At 45.0% G+C, this 16061-nt stretch overlaps 1 protein-coding gene across 6 annotated transcripts in view; it reads left to right on the forward strand.

Annotated features, from left to right (window-relative positions):
- Window positions 1-2199: 2199 nt before the first annotated feature.
- LAMA3 (laminin subunit alpha 3) overlaps window positions 2200-16061 on the forward strand; it is a 284588-nt gene continuing 270726 nt past the window's right edge. For 4 of the 6 annotated variants that reach the window (XR_010124155.1, XM_063653497.1, XM_063653498.1 and 1 more), the window contains exon 1: window positions 2263-2793. Coding sequence is in view for 5 of the 6 variants with exons in the window: in XM_063653497.1 (XP_063509567.1) it covers window positions 2500-2793 (294 nt within the window). In the remaining variant the exon portion in view is untranslated. Of the gene's footprint in view, window positions 2794-16061 lie in introns of all 6 variants that reach the window. The other 2 variants (XM_063653496.1, XM_054461048.2) reach the window with 1 other exon arrangement.

Raw genomic sequence — 16061 nt, forward strand, 5'->3', positions numbered from 1 at the left:
GTGGTTTTGGTTTGCATTTTCCTGATGGCTAATGATGTTGAGCATCTTCCATGGTCATACTTATCGACCATTTTTATATTTGCCCACTACTTTTTAAAAAATGGTTGAGTTGTAAGAGTTTATTCTGGATAAGAATTTCTAATTAGATATATGATTTGCAAATATTTTCTTCTATCTTGGGGATTGTCTTCTACTTTCTTTTCTTTTTTTTTTTTTTTTGAGATGGATTCTGTTTCCCAGGCTAGGGTGCAGTGGCACAATCTCAACTCACTGCAACCTCTGCCTCCTGGGTTCAAGTGATTCTCCTGCCTCGGCCTCCCTAGTAGCGGGGATTTCAGGTGTGCACCACCATGCCCAGCTAATTTTTGTATTTTTAGTAGAAAATTTCGTCATGTTGGCCAGGCTGGTCTTGAACTCCTAACCTCAGGTGATCAACCCATCTTGGCCTCCCAAAGTGCTGGGATTACAGGCATGAGCCACTGTGCCTGGCCATCTTTTGCTTTCTTGAGGGTGCCTTGGAAGCACAAAAGTTTTAAAATTTGGTAAATTTCAATTTATCTTTGTGTGTGTGTGTGTGTGTGTGTGTGTGTTGAGATAGATTTTCGCTCTGTTGCCCAGGCTGGAGTGTAGTGCCATGATCTTGGCTCACTGCAACCTCCACTTCCCGGGTTCAAGTGATTCTCCTGCCTTGGCCTCTGGAGTAGCTGGGATTACAGGCACATGCAACCACGCCTGGCTAAGTTTTGTATTTTTAGTAGATACAGGGTTTCACCATATTCCCCAGGCTGGTCTTGAACTCCTGACCTCAGGTGATCCACCCACCTCAGCCTTCCAAAGTACTAGGATTACAGGCATGAGCCACCGCGCCCGGCCCAATTTATTTTTTTCTTTTGTTGCTTGTGCTTTTGATATCATAGCTAAGACAGCATTGCTAATCCAAAGTCACGAAGATTTACTCCTGTGTTTTTCCCTTAGAGTTTTACAGTTTTAGCTTTATAGTTTAGCTCTCTAAATGTAAAATTTAGAGATCTTAAATCCATTTTAATTTTTGTATATAGTATGAGGTGGGGATCCTACTAGATTATTTTGGGATGTCCAGTTTTCCCAGCAGCATTTATTAAAAATATTATTCTTTTCCCATTGAATAGTCTTGGCACCCTGTTGAAAATCCAGTGACCATAAATGTAAGGGTTTATTTCTGAGCTCTCAATTCTATTCCATTGATCTATGTTTATCCTTATGTCGGTACTACACTGTCTTGATTACTGTAGTTTTGTATTAAGTTTTAAAACTAGGAAGCGTGAGTCCACTGACTTCATTCTTTTTCAGAATCGTTTTGGGTTTTTAGGTCTCTTGCATTTCCACATGAATTTTAGGATCAGCTTGTCAATTTCTGCCAAAAAAAAAAAAAAAAGTTGGGATTTTGATCCCTATCAAAATCCATTGTGTTGAATTGTAGGTTGGGAAATATTGCCATCTTCACAATATTGTCTCCTAATCCATGAACATGGGAGGCTTTTCCACTTATTTAGGTCTTTTAACATTTCTTTCAAAGAGGTTTTGCAATTTTTATTGTACAAATATTGCATTCCTCTAATTGCTTAGAGGGCCTCTGTGGGTTCTGTTTTAGTAGGGTGTTCTGCATATAAGACCAAGCATCAGTCCAGGGTCGGGGGTGGAGGGGGTCTCCCCTGCTCTGAGGCCATCATGGCAGGTGGCGTACCTCACTCAATCTCTCTTAGCTTATTTGTAAAATTTAGCAGATAAGGCATCTAAAGGATTTCCTCTAAGGTTCCTTTCCAGGTTGGCAAATTACAACTTGCATTATTGGCTGTCTTTTAAATATGTACGTTCCACCACTCCCAGTTCCCTGGCTCAGCCTGTGGCTGCAGTGCCACAGGGATCCTAGGTGCACAGTGTTGAGGAGTTGACGAATCAACACTTGGCTGGGAAATCGAAATGTCTTTGATGTGAGTTCTGTAGGTAGTGGCAGTTTCCTCTGCTCTCAACAAAATTCGTTTACAAGCCTCCTTTACTCTTAGGTCACAGGTGGATTTTCTGGCTTTGACCTGAGCAGTGAGTATCCAGAGAGAAGAACGATCTAATTAATTTCTGTCCTGGCGCCTGGAGGGTTCGAAGATCCCAGGCTCCCGCTCCGGCCGCCTGGGTGGGAGCCCGGGAACGCCTCTCCCATCCCCCGCCCGCGAAGTTTGCAACGCGCCTCGCGCGGGAGAGACGCCGTCTGCTGGCCCGCGGCTGAGCGCTGTCAGTTCCTGATCCGGCTCGTGCCCGCTCCAGCCGCAGCAGGTTCCCGAGCTGAGAGGCCACCCCCACGCCGCGGGCTTCCAGCGCGTGGAGCAAGGGGAGCGGCCCCGGCGCCGCCCATATCCCGGGCTGTGCTAGTCCTGGCGCTTCAGGTCCGGGAGGCGCAGGCGGAGAGCGGCGGTGCCCCCGAGCCCCTCTGCGGACTGCACAGGCGGGAGGACGCTGCGCGGCTGGATGGCGGCGGCCGCGCGGCCTCGGGGTCGGGCACCGGGGCCAGTCCTGCCGCCGACGCCGCTGCTGCTGCTGGTACTGCGGGTGCTGCCAGCCTGGGGGGCGACCGCTCGGGATTCCGGGGCTGCGGCCGGGTTCAGCCTTCACCCGCCTTACTTCAACCTGGCCGAGGCGGCGAGGATTTGGGCCACCGCCACCTGCGGGGAGAGGGGACCCGGCGAGGGGAGGCCCCAGCCCGAGCTCTACTGCAAGTTGGTCGGGGGCCCTACCGCCCCAGGCAGCGGCCACACCATCCAGGTGAGGGCCTCGGAGAGAGCCGGGGTGGGCGCGCCTTCTCCTTCCCGCGCCGGCCAGACACCCGGAGAAGGGATCGGGCCCTTTCCTCACGCGCGCTAGTGGCTCCGGGCGACCGGGAAGGGCAGCCCCCATCCCCGCGCGCGAGGGCCCTCGACCCAGGAGCGATCCCGTGGAAGCACCGCACGGGCACCACCGGCCCGAGGCGAGGAGGGGGAGCACGCGAGGTGACCCGAGGCTGTGGTCAAGTTCGGGCTGGTGGAGGGGAAAGTGTGAGGCTGCGCTCTAAGAGATGCAGGCGCCTCGGCCCTTCCCGCCTCCGTCACCCACGCAGCGTCCCGCCAGGCTTGAGTCCTCGAGGGTTCAGGGGCGCCTCCTGCCCCACCTCCCGGGCCTTATTCGGAGGAGTCGGTGGCAGTTACCTTCTGTGGTGTATTTTAAGAGAGAATTTTTAGGTTATAACAGCGGTATCACTCTGATGTTACTGAAAAGATTCACTTCACTGCACTGCCTGAAGTGCCACCATCCAGTCATTGGGGGCGAATGAGACCTTAGGCGGACAGAGATAAAATGGCTCTCAGAGATCCGAGCCTCACCGCGAACACCCTGGGCAAACGACGTTGCGGTGCAGCTCAAGCAGCATCTTGCAGTGCCTGGCCCTTACTCACAGGTCTCACTCTATCGCCAGGCAGGAGTGCGGTGGTGCGATCACGGCTCATGGCAGCCTCGAACTCCTGGGCTCAAGGGATCCTCCCGCCTCAGCCTTGGGCGTAGCTGGGACTACAGGCGTGCGCCATCGTGCCTGGCAATTTTTTATTTTTTATTTTTGAGACAGAGTCTCGCACTGTCGCCGGGGCTGAAATGCAATGGTGTGATCTCGGCTCACTGCAACCTCAGGCCTGGCAATTATTTATTTATTTATTTATTTATTTTTCTGTAGAGACAGAGTCTGGCTATTTTGCCCAAGCTGGTCTCAAACTCTTAGCCTCAAGCTGTCCTTCTGCCTTGGCCTCCCAAAGGGGCAGGAGAATTTGAATCCAGTCCTGACTTCAAATCCTCGACACTAAGCCCAAATTGCCTCCTTCTTCTGCAAAGTATTTTTGAGGAACAGGAAGTGGGAAGAGGGAGCGATTTTGGAGCTTGGGTTCTAAAAGAGCAAGATTATCATTGGGTGTCTAGATTAGTGTTTTAGAAACTCTTTTGACCATGCACTTCCGTAAATGACAAGTTGTTGAACATCTAGTGCCATATGTGCTTATTTACTCATAAACTACATGCATGTATTATACTGATATGTGTTGTGCATATTTTAAAACATGCAAAAAGAGAAATCTAAAAGGAAAAATAACAATGATGAAAATACTTTTTACCATATTTATATATTATCTATGTTATAAAACGTGCAAGAAAAGAAACTAAAAATGTAAAATAACAATGATGAAAATACTTTTAATTTTAACAGTCCTCAAATAATTTTGCTTTCTCTATTTTATGATCGTGTGTTTATAAACACACAAATATGCAAATATAATTGTGTGTATAATTATTTTTGAGAAATTTAGTTTAGCTCTTATAACAATTCAGTTTTTAATTTAATTTTATTTTTGAGACAGGGTCTCACTCTATTACCCAGGCTGGAGTGCAGTGGTGCTATCTTGGCTCACTGCAACCTCCACCTCCCGGGCCCAGGTAACCCTCCCACTTCAGCCTCCCAAGTAGCTGGGACTATAGGCACATGCCACCATGTGTGGCTAATTTTTGTATCTTTTGTAGAGACAAGGTTTTGCCATGTTGGCCAGACTGGTCTTGAACCCCTAGGCTCAAGCGATCTGCCCACCTTGGCCTCCCAAAGTGCTGGGATTACAGGCATGAGCCACTGCACCTGGCCTGATTTTATGTTATACTTGATTTTAGTGGTTGTTATAGCTGAAAAGATACCTAAAAAAATATGTAGATTCAAATGGAAGAACTGCATTGACCAGTCACATAATTTACAGAGTTCAGTGCAAAGTGGAAATGTAGAACCCTTGTTAAAAAATTATTTTAAATATCAAGATGGTGACAGCACAGCATTGAAGTAAGCAAGGGGCCCTTCGAAGTGAGAGGCCCCAAGTGACTGTACAGGTCTTTTGCTGTCTAAGCTACTAAATCATGGTACTATAGCTCTAGCTCTGCCCCATCCTTCAGTTAGCCTAAAAATTTTTAGAAGTAGAAACTTGGCCAGTAATTGTTCACTTCCAAGTTGTATTCAGCATTCCTAGTAGAAAGGTATTACGTTTTGATGTTTTGTATTGTTTTGTTTTTGAGACGAAGTCTCTCTCGTCTCTCCCAGGTTGCAGTGCAGTGGCACGGTCTCGGCTCACTGCAACCTCCGCCTCCTGGGTTCAAGCTATTCTCCTGCCTCAGCCTCCCGAGTAGCTGGGATTACAGGCGCCTGCCACCATGCCCAGCTAATTTTTGTATTTTTAGTAGAGACGGGGTTTCACCATGTTGGCCAGGCTGGTCTCAAACTACTGACTTCAGGTGATCCACCCACCTTGGCCTCCCAAAGTGCTAGGATTACAGGCATGAGCCACCACAGCTGGCCCGTTTTGATGTTTTAAACAATAGATTCAAGACTCATTGCAAATCTTTTGTTGGAAAATATTAATGTTAGAAAATTTTGTTTCCATGAGAAAAGACTTATTTCTGTCATTCTGATGCTTGTTTTCTATATGCCTTATGTATTTTTTGGCTACTCTCAATTCTTCTATTATTGTCTTCTGGTTTAATTGATTTTTACCATTTTGATTCTCTCCTCATTTCCTTTTCTATATATATTTAGTTTTTTTTTGTACTTATTCTGAGGATTACAATTAGTATCCTAAATATATAACAATCCAGTTTGAATTGATACTAGCTTAACTTCAATAGCATCCCAAATCCTGCTTCTATATAACTCTGTCCTTTATGTTATTGTTGCAAATTACATCTTTATACATTATTGTTCATTATTATAAATTTATAATTATTGTTATTATATATGCATTCATCTTCTAAATAATATACAAAAAAAGCAGTTAAAAACCAAAAATATGGAGAGGCATGATGGCTCACGCCTGTAATCCCAGCACTTTGGGAGGCCGAGGTGGGCAGATCAACTGAGGTTGGGTGTTCAAGACCAGCTTGGCCAGCATGGTGAAACCCTGTTTCTACTAAAACTACAAAAATTAGCCGGGCGTGGTGGCAGGTGCCTGTAATCTCAGGTACTTGGGAGGCTGAGGCAGGAGAATTGCTTGAACCCAGGAGCTGAGATCGTGCCATTGCACTCCAGCCTGGGCAACAGAGGAAGACTCCATCTCAAAAACAAAACAAAACAACCGCAAAATACAATAATACTGGTTTTTATGTTTACATATGTAGTTACCTATACTGTTGTTCTTTCTTAGTATGGCTTTGAATTACTGTCTAGTGTCTTTTATTTCATCTTGAATGACTCCTTTTAGCATTTCTTGTAGAGTAGATCTGCTAGCAGGATTCCCTCAGCTCTTGAGAGTGAGACTCTGTATCAAAAAAAAAGAAAAAAAAAAAGAGAAATGTACGGTGCATTATATACTGAACACATTTGGCATGCTAAATAATCCACTGGCATACAGACTTCTATAGCCTTCTATATTATAGAAATAGTAACTTGTTTTAGTACTGTTTTAATAACTAGATATTATTTGTTTAAAGATACTTCTTATCAGCTCAAATAACATTTTGGGGGGAGATTTTAATTTTTAAGGTTAATTTAGTGGCAATAATACATTTTTCCAGATCATACATTTATTCCTGGTTGTAATTTAGGCATTTATGAAACCTGTGTTAACTCTCTGCATTCTGGAACCATTTGCCTAGTTAGGAAAAGATTTACTAAGTGGCACCTGAGTGGTCTAAATCAATGGAGCTGCCTATGGTTGTGCTACATACATGGATTCCTGGCCAAGCGGGTGAGTGGGGCCACCTGGGCAGGGCTGCATCTGCTCAGAGGCAGACAGTCTTTTTCTGCTTTGCAATAAAGAACTGTTTGAATGAGGTCATAGGGCACTGATTAGATCCCTCATGTCAACAGGGTGGAAACTGCCCTGAGGAAAGCCAGCTCCTTGAGTCCCATGTGCCCTGCCAGTTTCTCAGTGTCAAAAACATATTGTATTCCCTCAGTGGTTTTCTCATCCTAGAAGCTCAGAAAATACATGTGGAGTTAATAAATGAATATTAACTGGAGAGTAATACGGGTTTAAAGTGATTATGCACATCTTAATTGTGAGAGGTGGGAAATAGAAGTGAGTTCTCCGTTACTTTCAAGTTGCACCATATACTGTGCATACTGTGTATAGGAGTGATACCAAATATAGGGGGCAGAATGGTGAGAAGGAGGAATTGCTTAGTAATGAGGGGCTTTGCTCCCCTGCTTAATGCAGGGTATTGATTTAACATACACAGACAACACTTACTGATGCTTGGCACAGGTCTAAAGCATATTACACATTGACTTCTTGATTGTCACAACAATTTATGAATGTATAAAGGAGGTACAATTAGCATGCTTATTTTACAAATGAGGAAACTGAAGCACACAGAAGTTAAGTGATGTGTCCAAGATCACACAGTTAGCATGTGGTAAAGCCAGATTTAAACCCAGTTACTCTGGCTGCAGAATTCATGCTCTTACCCGCCATACTACGCTGTCACAGACATGCTAACTACTCCTTCCTCTGAGTTCCAGCTAAACTTTGCATTGCCTTGCTAATTCCACTTATCACCTTGGAGCCATCCATTTTCATGTCTGTCTCCTTATTAGGATCATGAGCTTCCTGAGGGTGGGGCCCTGTCTTCCTGTTCATGTCTGGACAGAGTATTGAGATGCCCTATAGAAAAGAATTCCTGTGCAAAGGATGCTGCACTGTTTCCTTGTAGAAGCTTGTCTTAGACACCCCATCAATGCTTTTTGAAGAAATATTCAAAAGGCAACACCACCATAGAATTTACTTAGAGCAACACCCTGATGGAATTGCTGTTTGATATTAAAAGTACCTGAATTTCAACAATCTGTCTTCTGGAAGACAGGTGTGGCCCTGCTGTGTCTGATGCAGTGGCTGAACCCAATGCCTAGGACTGGACTCCCAGAAGCTGGAAGAGGCAAGGAAGGATACTTCCTCTACAGATTTCAGAGGGAGGGCAGTCTTGCTGACACCTTGATTTTGGTCTTGTAGCCTCCATCATGGTGAGAGAGAAATTTCAGTTGTTCTAAGCCACCCAGTTTGTGCTACTTTGTATGGCAGCCTTAGAAACTTAATGCAGTAACTTTAGCTTTAACTCAGTTAACCAGCGGTTGTATTGATCATTCAGTGTATGCGTGTTATCCTTGTTTGGGAGAGCAGCAGAGAGGGGACCCTGCATGAGGCTCTGTGTGTAGTTCTAGGGTCTTGGTTTGTGAGACTTTGCAACCTGATAACTCAAAATGTGGCCCCTAAAAAGAATGAGAAGAGCTCTAGGCTGAACAAATATTTAGAGATCACGCACATTATGAGTCATCCTTAAGGCCAGGAATGGTGGCTCATACTTATAATCCTAGCATTTCGAGAGGCTGAGGCGGGTGAATCACTTGAGGTCAGGAGTTTAAAACCAGCCTGGCCAAATAAAAAATAAATTAGCTGGGCATGGTGGCGTGTGCCTGTAATCCCATCTACTTGGGAGGCTGAGGCAGGAGAATTGCTTGAACCCAGAGGTGGAGGCTGCAGTGAGCTGAGATCACACCACTGCACTCCAGCCTGGGCAACACAGCGAGACTCCATCTCAAAAAAAAAAAAATAGAGAAATATGTGCACTTCTTTATGGCAGTAAGCTGTGTTGTGTGTGTCTTACCCCTGATCCTTGCTTAATGCATGTGGGGTGGCCCGAGTTTGGGGGTGGTGAATACCTGTGAGCCTTGGATCCACTTTTTGAACAGAGCCCAGTGGTTGGACAATTCCTTCACTACTAGTGAGGGCTCAGAGGGCTGCTTCAGGGGAGGGAAGGGATGGAATTGTGAAATGAAAGCTCCTATTCCCTATGTCGTGGGATTGGCTCTGCAGAGACTAAATATTGCCAAACACTTGTATGCATGAAAGACATTGGTGGCAAAGATTCTATGCAAGATAGTTTGCACAGTAATTTGATGAGAATGCAAACATTTCAGACTTTTAAATTTTCTTACATGTTTCCAGGCTGCTTTCCTATTTTATTGTGATGACTTAGCATTTACTGTATCTTTAATGTGCCATTGAATTCTAAATGTTTTTGATGAACTAGAAAAAGTAGCAGAATATTCTGGGAGACTTCATTAGGAAAATCACTAAATAAGCTTGTTATAAACTTGTTGAGTTCTCTTTCTTTTATTTTATTTCATTATCTTCTAGGTAAACTTATTAGACTTTTCTTTGAATAAAAATATAGCTGTTAAAGTAAAATTTTCTGATAGAAATGCTAAGAGCAGGTGAAATCCCTTTTTTTTTTTTTTTTTGAGACGGAGTTTTGCTCTGTGGCCCAGGTTGGTGTGCAGTGGTGCGATCTCGGCTCACTGCAACCTCTGCCTCCCAAGTTCAAGCGATTCTCCTGCCTCAGCCTCCCAAGTAGCTGGGATTACAGGCATGTGTGAACACGCCCGGCTAATTTTTGTATTTTTAGTAGAGATGGGTTTCACCATGTTGCCTAGGCTGGTCTTGAACTCCTGACCTCAAGCAATCCACTTGCCTTGGCTTCCCAAAGTTCTGGGATTGCAGGTGTGAGCTACTGCACCCTGATAGACGAACTCTTTATTCTCTTTCTCTGAGCAGGTGCTGGCTTAGAAGAGATTCTTTCAACCTTTCCTATACTTGATGTTACCTGCAGCATCCTCATTTTCTTTGATCACTTGCCTTGGTTCTGGGGTGTGGTCTTTCTCTGGCTACTCCACATGTGACTGTCACTGCAGCTTAAGAAAACTGTAGCTGAAGCAAGCCACAGTAGAACTGCCTGACTAAATATGAGGAAGAGGAGGCCAAGGGCCTTTAGAATCATTACAAAGATGTTTGTAAGCAGCGGTTCTCCATCTTCATGGGAGATTAAATAGGAAGGAGGGTGTAATGTTGCAGCACAAAGTACTGGGATTTGCTACAGAGAACTTCCTGTGCTAAGTGTGCTGCACCACTGAAATGATTTCTGAAGAGGAGGGTGAGGACTTCATCTTTAGGTCAAAATCCTCTGTACGATCTTTTAGCCCCCAACATTTGCAATTACAAGGCTTTACTTGGGAGGCCTCATGGGGGAAAGCTGCCCTCCCCACACCTGACTTAGTGCGCAGTGAATGCATTGCAATTTTCTGGAGGGAGTTTTGGTCAACGATGCAGGCTCTACTGGCTCAGGAGCCTCTCATACGCATATCTGCATTCCTGACCCAGGAGCCTCTATTCTCGGGGCTCCCTTATCAGGAGCCTTGGCTGAGGCTCTTCCCAGGTGCCTCCACTGAGACTTCCTTACTAGTACACCATACAGGTTGGGAATCCCTCATCCAAAAATCCAAAATCCCAAATGCTCCCAAATCCACAACTTTTTGAGTGCCAGCATGACATTCAAAGAAGTGCTCATTGGAGCTTCCTGGATTTTGGATTTTTGGATTTGAAATGCTTAACTGGTAATTATAATATAAATATTCCAATACCCCCCCCCCCAAAAAAAAATCCCAAATCTGAAACATTTTTGGCCTCAAGTATTTCGGATAAAGGACACTCAACCTGTGTCAGTTTGCTCGGACTGCCATAAAAAAGTACCACAGCCAGGGTGGCTTAAACAGCACAGTTTGATTTTCTCACAGCTCTGGAGGCTTAGAAGTCTAAGGCATGGATATGGCTGGTTTCTGCTGAGGACTCTCTCCTTGGCTTGTAGACGGGCGCCTTCTGCCTGTGTCTTCACATGGTCTCTTCTCCATGTGTACGTGTCCCCAGCTCCTCTTCTTACAGGGATTCCAGGCGTATTGGATTAGGGCCTGCTGTAATGACTTCATTTTACCTTAATTATCTCTTTAAAGGCCCTGTCTCAAAATACAGTCCTATTCTGAGGTCATGGGGGTTAGGACTTCAAAACATGAATTTGTGGGAGGGGGTGGGTGGTGGGGGGAAATGGAACACTGGGGAACCAGCCTGTTTCTCTTCTTCTTCTTTTTTTTTGAGACGGAGCCTCGCTCTGTCGCCCAGGCTGGAGTGCAGTGGCGTGATCTCGGCTCACTGCAAGCTCCGCCTCCCGGGTTCACGCCATTCTCCTGCCTCAGCCACCCGAGTAGCTGGGACTACAGGCGCCCGCCACCACGCCCAGCTAATTTTTCTATTTTTAGTAGAGACGGGGTTTCACTGTGTTAGCCAGGATGGTCTCGATCTCCTGATTTTGTGATCCGCCTGCCTCGGCCTCCCAAGGTGCTGGGATTACAGGCGTGAGCCACCGCGCCCGGCTCTCTTCTTTTTTATCTCCTGCCTGTATTGTCACAGTAAGTTAATAAAGTCTGGGTTGGTGCTTCATTTGGACTCATTGTCTTAATTGACCGCTTTAACAGCTGGAAGCTCAGCAGAGGCTGGAAGACTGACTTTTGAGGTGATTCTTAAAGTAGATTCCAATCAACTAATAAGAATGGTGCTGCCTGGAGACATGCATGCCCACGCACTTGTGGGTAATGTCCATTCACTTCTATATTTAGCAAATACTTATTGGCATCTACTATGTGCCAGGTATAGGGGATGGTGATATAAGGGGCTGGAAGTACAGTTACAAGGCAGAAAAGGCCCCTGTCCTCACTGAGCTAACCTCCCATGGGGAGACTGTAGCCATTGAGTAAATATAATAATTGTAGGTTGTTATTTTGCCTTAGAGAGAATAAACAGGATTCTGCGATAAAAATTAAAGAGGAGATGATGGCCGGGGTGCGGTGGCTCACGCCTGTAATCCTAACAGTTTGGGAGGCTGAGGCAGGCAGATAGAGAGACAGAGAGAGAAGAAAAGAAAGAAAGGAGATGATGTTGGTGCAGAAACCTGAGGAACCTGAGGGTTGAGAGGAAGGCAGCCTCACAACGAGGTTGGGAGAGGGCGACCCCGGAGGCCTGAGGCCCCTGAGGCAGGAACATGCTTGGTGTGTTCCAGGAACTCAGAAAGCCACATGACTGTTGTTGTTACATGTTTTGAATGTTGTCCCTGAGTGAGACCTCTGTGGTCTTTCTAGAATTTATACATATTTCATTTTATTTTTGTATGTATTGATACCCTTTCTGGTCCTCAAAAATATTTAAGTGAGTGATAAAACTAAAAAGCTGAGATGAGGGAATTGGGAATGTGGGAAAAGAAAGCAGGAAAAAGTGTAATTGTTTCATAAAGGGGTTAAAATAATGACTGAAACATAACTGAGAGAGAAAAACCTGGTTTGAGGAATGAGTCAGGTTGGGGTCAGACTATCTCCTTGAGGAAGGTGTCTGGTTCTCATAGATCAGTAGTTGTTGGTTGATTGGGTAAACTACCAGGAAAGACCTATTTTCATAAATCTAGGCCAAGAGGAAGTACTTTAGGTTTGGGGTATTAATTGGGCAGCCCTAGATGTGGCCTGGCCCACCTTGTAAACTTGCGTTTGCCTTGGAGCAGATGACTTACATATCATTAAAGCTGCCAAACACCCCACTGACAGTAATGTCGGAGGCGTTTGAACTAGAGAGACTCCATCTTGAGTGACAGCTAGGAAAATAAGGCTGGGACGTGCTGGGCTGCATTCCCAGAAAGCTAGGTATTCCTAGCCTGGAGATGCTTACAGTTAGGGGAATAGATTGATAATGTTTACTAAGCAGACCCAGACTTGGGAGTGTCCTAATATCCCGATATCTTGAGAACAAATGCATTCCTAATTTTGCTTTAAAGATAATAATATTGATTCTCACAAAATATAGTAATTACGAAAATTAATCCTTTATCACAAACCCTTGTAGCAGAGCACATCTCCCCATGATCTTTTCTTATCCTATATAAAATCTTTTATTTATCCTTACCTAAAGATCCATGATCTTTTTTGTCCTTACCTTACCTAGGTAAGACATGTTCCTCCTCTTACTTTTGGGAATGCCCTACTCTGTTTATGGAGTAGCTGTTCTTTTACCACATTACTTTCTTAATAAATTTGCTTTTGCTTCGCACTGAATTCTTTCTTGCACGAGATCCAAGAACCCTCTTGGGGCCTGGATCAGGCCCCCTTTCCTGTAACAGTAACATGTCAACACTCCACATAGGGAACAGGAAAATAGCGAGAGAAGTAGAAGGAAGAGGATTGCATGGAAACCGTTCAAAAATCGGGCTTTAAGACTTCCAGAAAGAACTTCTTGAGTTCTTTCAAGAAGGAACCAGTTGCTAACAGGAGGCTAAAGTAGATGTACAGTGTCGTAATTAAGAGTATGGGCTTTGGAATTAATAGAGCTGGCTTTAAATGTATTCCTTCCTAAAGACATGACCTTGAGTGAGTTATTTAACCTTTATGAGACTTGGTTTCATCATCTGTAAAATGGGGACACCATACAGTTATTATAAGGATTACATGAGGTAAATCATAATGCATCTGGAACACAGTGTTTAATAAATGGTAACTTTTTTCTTTTCTTTTCTTTCTTTTTTTTTTTTTTTTGAGGCACAATCTCACTCTGTCACCTCGGCTGGAGTGCGGTGGCATGATCTCAGCTCACTGCAGCCTCTACCTCCTGGGCTCAGGTGATCCTCCTACCTCAGCCTCCTGAGTAGCTGGAACTACAGGGGCGTGCCACCATGCCCAGCTAATTTTTGTAGTTTTTGTAGAGCTGGTGTTTTGCCATGTTGCCCAGGCTGGTCTCAAACTCCTGGGCTCAATCCATCCTCTGCCTCCGAAAGTGCTGGGATTACAGGCATGAGCCACCATGCCCAGTCATAAGTGGTAACTCTAATTAAATATTGTTGAGAAATCTATTTTGGTAAGGAAGTCAAAATAATAAGACATTGATAAAAGGGATCAGATGTGATGAAGTGCAGAGATTAGGAGAATGAGGCATCGTTGCCTGGGAAACCTCTTTTTGAATGGAAATAAATCATAATGAAGAAATATATTGTGATCAAAAGAATAACTCTCATTTTCTCTTTCCTCTCTGATTTGGCCATGATAAGCAAGGAAGGTGAGTACCTGAGAAGTCTCTGAAACCGGTGAGACTCTGCCCAGAGATGGAAGAGCTGAGTTGGGCATGAGGGGAGCTTTCTGGCCAGAGCGGGCAAGTGGTCAGAAGTTAGGAGCTGAGAATCGGCTCTGGGGAGGCCCTGCTCATGGAACACATGGATTTCCGTTAGGGTAGAAAAAGCGAGTCTAGATTTCATTAGACTGTGCTTTCTAATAGCTGAGTTTAGTGACATAGGTATCAGTCTGCAATTACTGCCTTCCTTCCTGTGGTTGGTTAAAAACTTCTGAGTAACTAAATATAGTTTCTGCCATTTTAATGTATGAATCAAATCAACTAATACTGGGTGCCTACCCTGTGCCAGATACCAATCTAGGTTTATAGTAGTGAGCAAAATTGATGAAACCCTGCCCTCAGGGCAGTTACAATCCAATAAAGAGGCTAATTTAAAAAGGAAATGATTTGCAATTCCTGCTGAGGATGAAGAGAAGTGGGTAGCGGAATAGATACAGAGGTGGAGGACAGCACTGCTTTAGATGGAGTTGCTAAGGAAGACTGCCGAAAAGAGACTTCAGTCTGGGAGAAGTGTGTTCCTGGGAGAGTGAACAGCATGTGCAAAGACCCTGAGGCAGGAGCAGCCTTGGAGTGATTGAGAAACAGCCAGAGAGTCAGTGTGGGTCAAATGGAGTGACTGGGGGGCAAGTGCGAGGTTGTTTCAAGCACATTTGTTTTAATCCTGATCAGAATGATCTAGCAGAAAGGAAGAAATGAGATGCAGTGGGGAGAGAGAGGAGAGAGAAAGAGAGAGAGAGAGAGTGTGTCAGGGGACAGGAGCTTCTCCATACCAACGGTAGGCAGGTATATGGGTACAGATGTTGTGAGGTTTGTAGATTAGGAAGATGAGCAAGTTCAGCAAATTCACGAGGTGAGGGGAAGGGGTTAGGAGTTTAGGAGCAAGGAGAATGTGTGAAATAACTTCCAGGAGAGTGAAAGAGTAAATATAGTGAAATATTACATCAATATAGAAAAACACAGTTCTCAGTTGTCTATGGAGGGAGAAGCCTAATGGCAAGCATCTTCCTTCCTAAAGGAAGCTTCTTTCTTCTTTTTTTTTAATTTTAGAGACAGCGTCTTGCTCTGTTGCCCAGGCTGGAGTGTAGTGATGTGATCATGGCTCACTGCAGCCTCAAACTCCTGGGCTCAAGGGAGCCTCAGCCTCCTAAGTAGCTGGGACTACAGGTGTGCACCACCATGCCCGGCTAATTTTATTTTTTTCTTTTCTGTGGAGATGGGAGTGTCACTTTGTTGCCCAGGCTGGTCTTGAACTCTTAGGCTCAAGTAATCCTCCCACCTTGGCCTCCCAAAGTGTTGAGATTACAAGTGTGAGCCACCACACCTGGCTTAAAAATATCCTCCTTACCTGGTTGTGTCTGACTCACAGGCTGGTGGTGCCCAGCAGGGGAGATACATGTTTTCTGGCCAAGCCCAAATCTCTGTGGTGCCCAAATCTCTGAGGCACCAGCAGATTCAGATGCTACACCTCATACTGCTAGACAGCTATTCTCCCTCTTCCTTGTCTCTTGTCTTCCCTTCTCCAGCATCCCCTCTTGGGCTAATTCTCAGGTTCTATCTTGGCTCCACCACTTAGACCAATTGCTCCACCTCTTTGTGTCTGTTTCCCTCTCTATAAAAGGGTCTGATGCTTGTGTCTACCTTGTAGATTTGTCATGGAAATTGAGTTAATGCATATAAAGTGCAAGGGGCCACGTCTGCCACATGGATGTTTCCTTTTGTCATTACTACCATCAATGCAGCTACTTCTATGACTGCTGCAGCACTGTCTATGGCTAGTGGTGCACCCATATGTGCCAGTCGTCATTGCCTCTGAGGTTCCCAGACTGCAGTGGGCAGAAGAATCCTTTGGAGTGCTTTTACAAAATTCTGATGCCTAGCTCCCACCAGAGATGCTGATTCTAAGTCCAGAAGCGTCTGCATTTCCAGCAAGCACGCCAGTGGTTCCAATGGTGGTGTGATCACACCACCTGGTGTCTACTTCATGGATGACATCTCATTTAA

Source organism: Pongo pygmaeus, chromosome 17 (genome assembly GCF_028885625.2).
Source record: "Pongo pygmaeus isolate AG05252 chromosome 17, NHGRI_mPonPyg2-v2.0_pri, whole genome shotgun sequence".
Classification (NCBI taxonomy): Eukaryota; Metazoa; Chordata; class Mammalia; order Primates; family Hominidae; genus Pongo; species Pongo pygmaeus.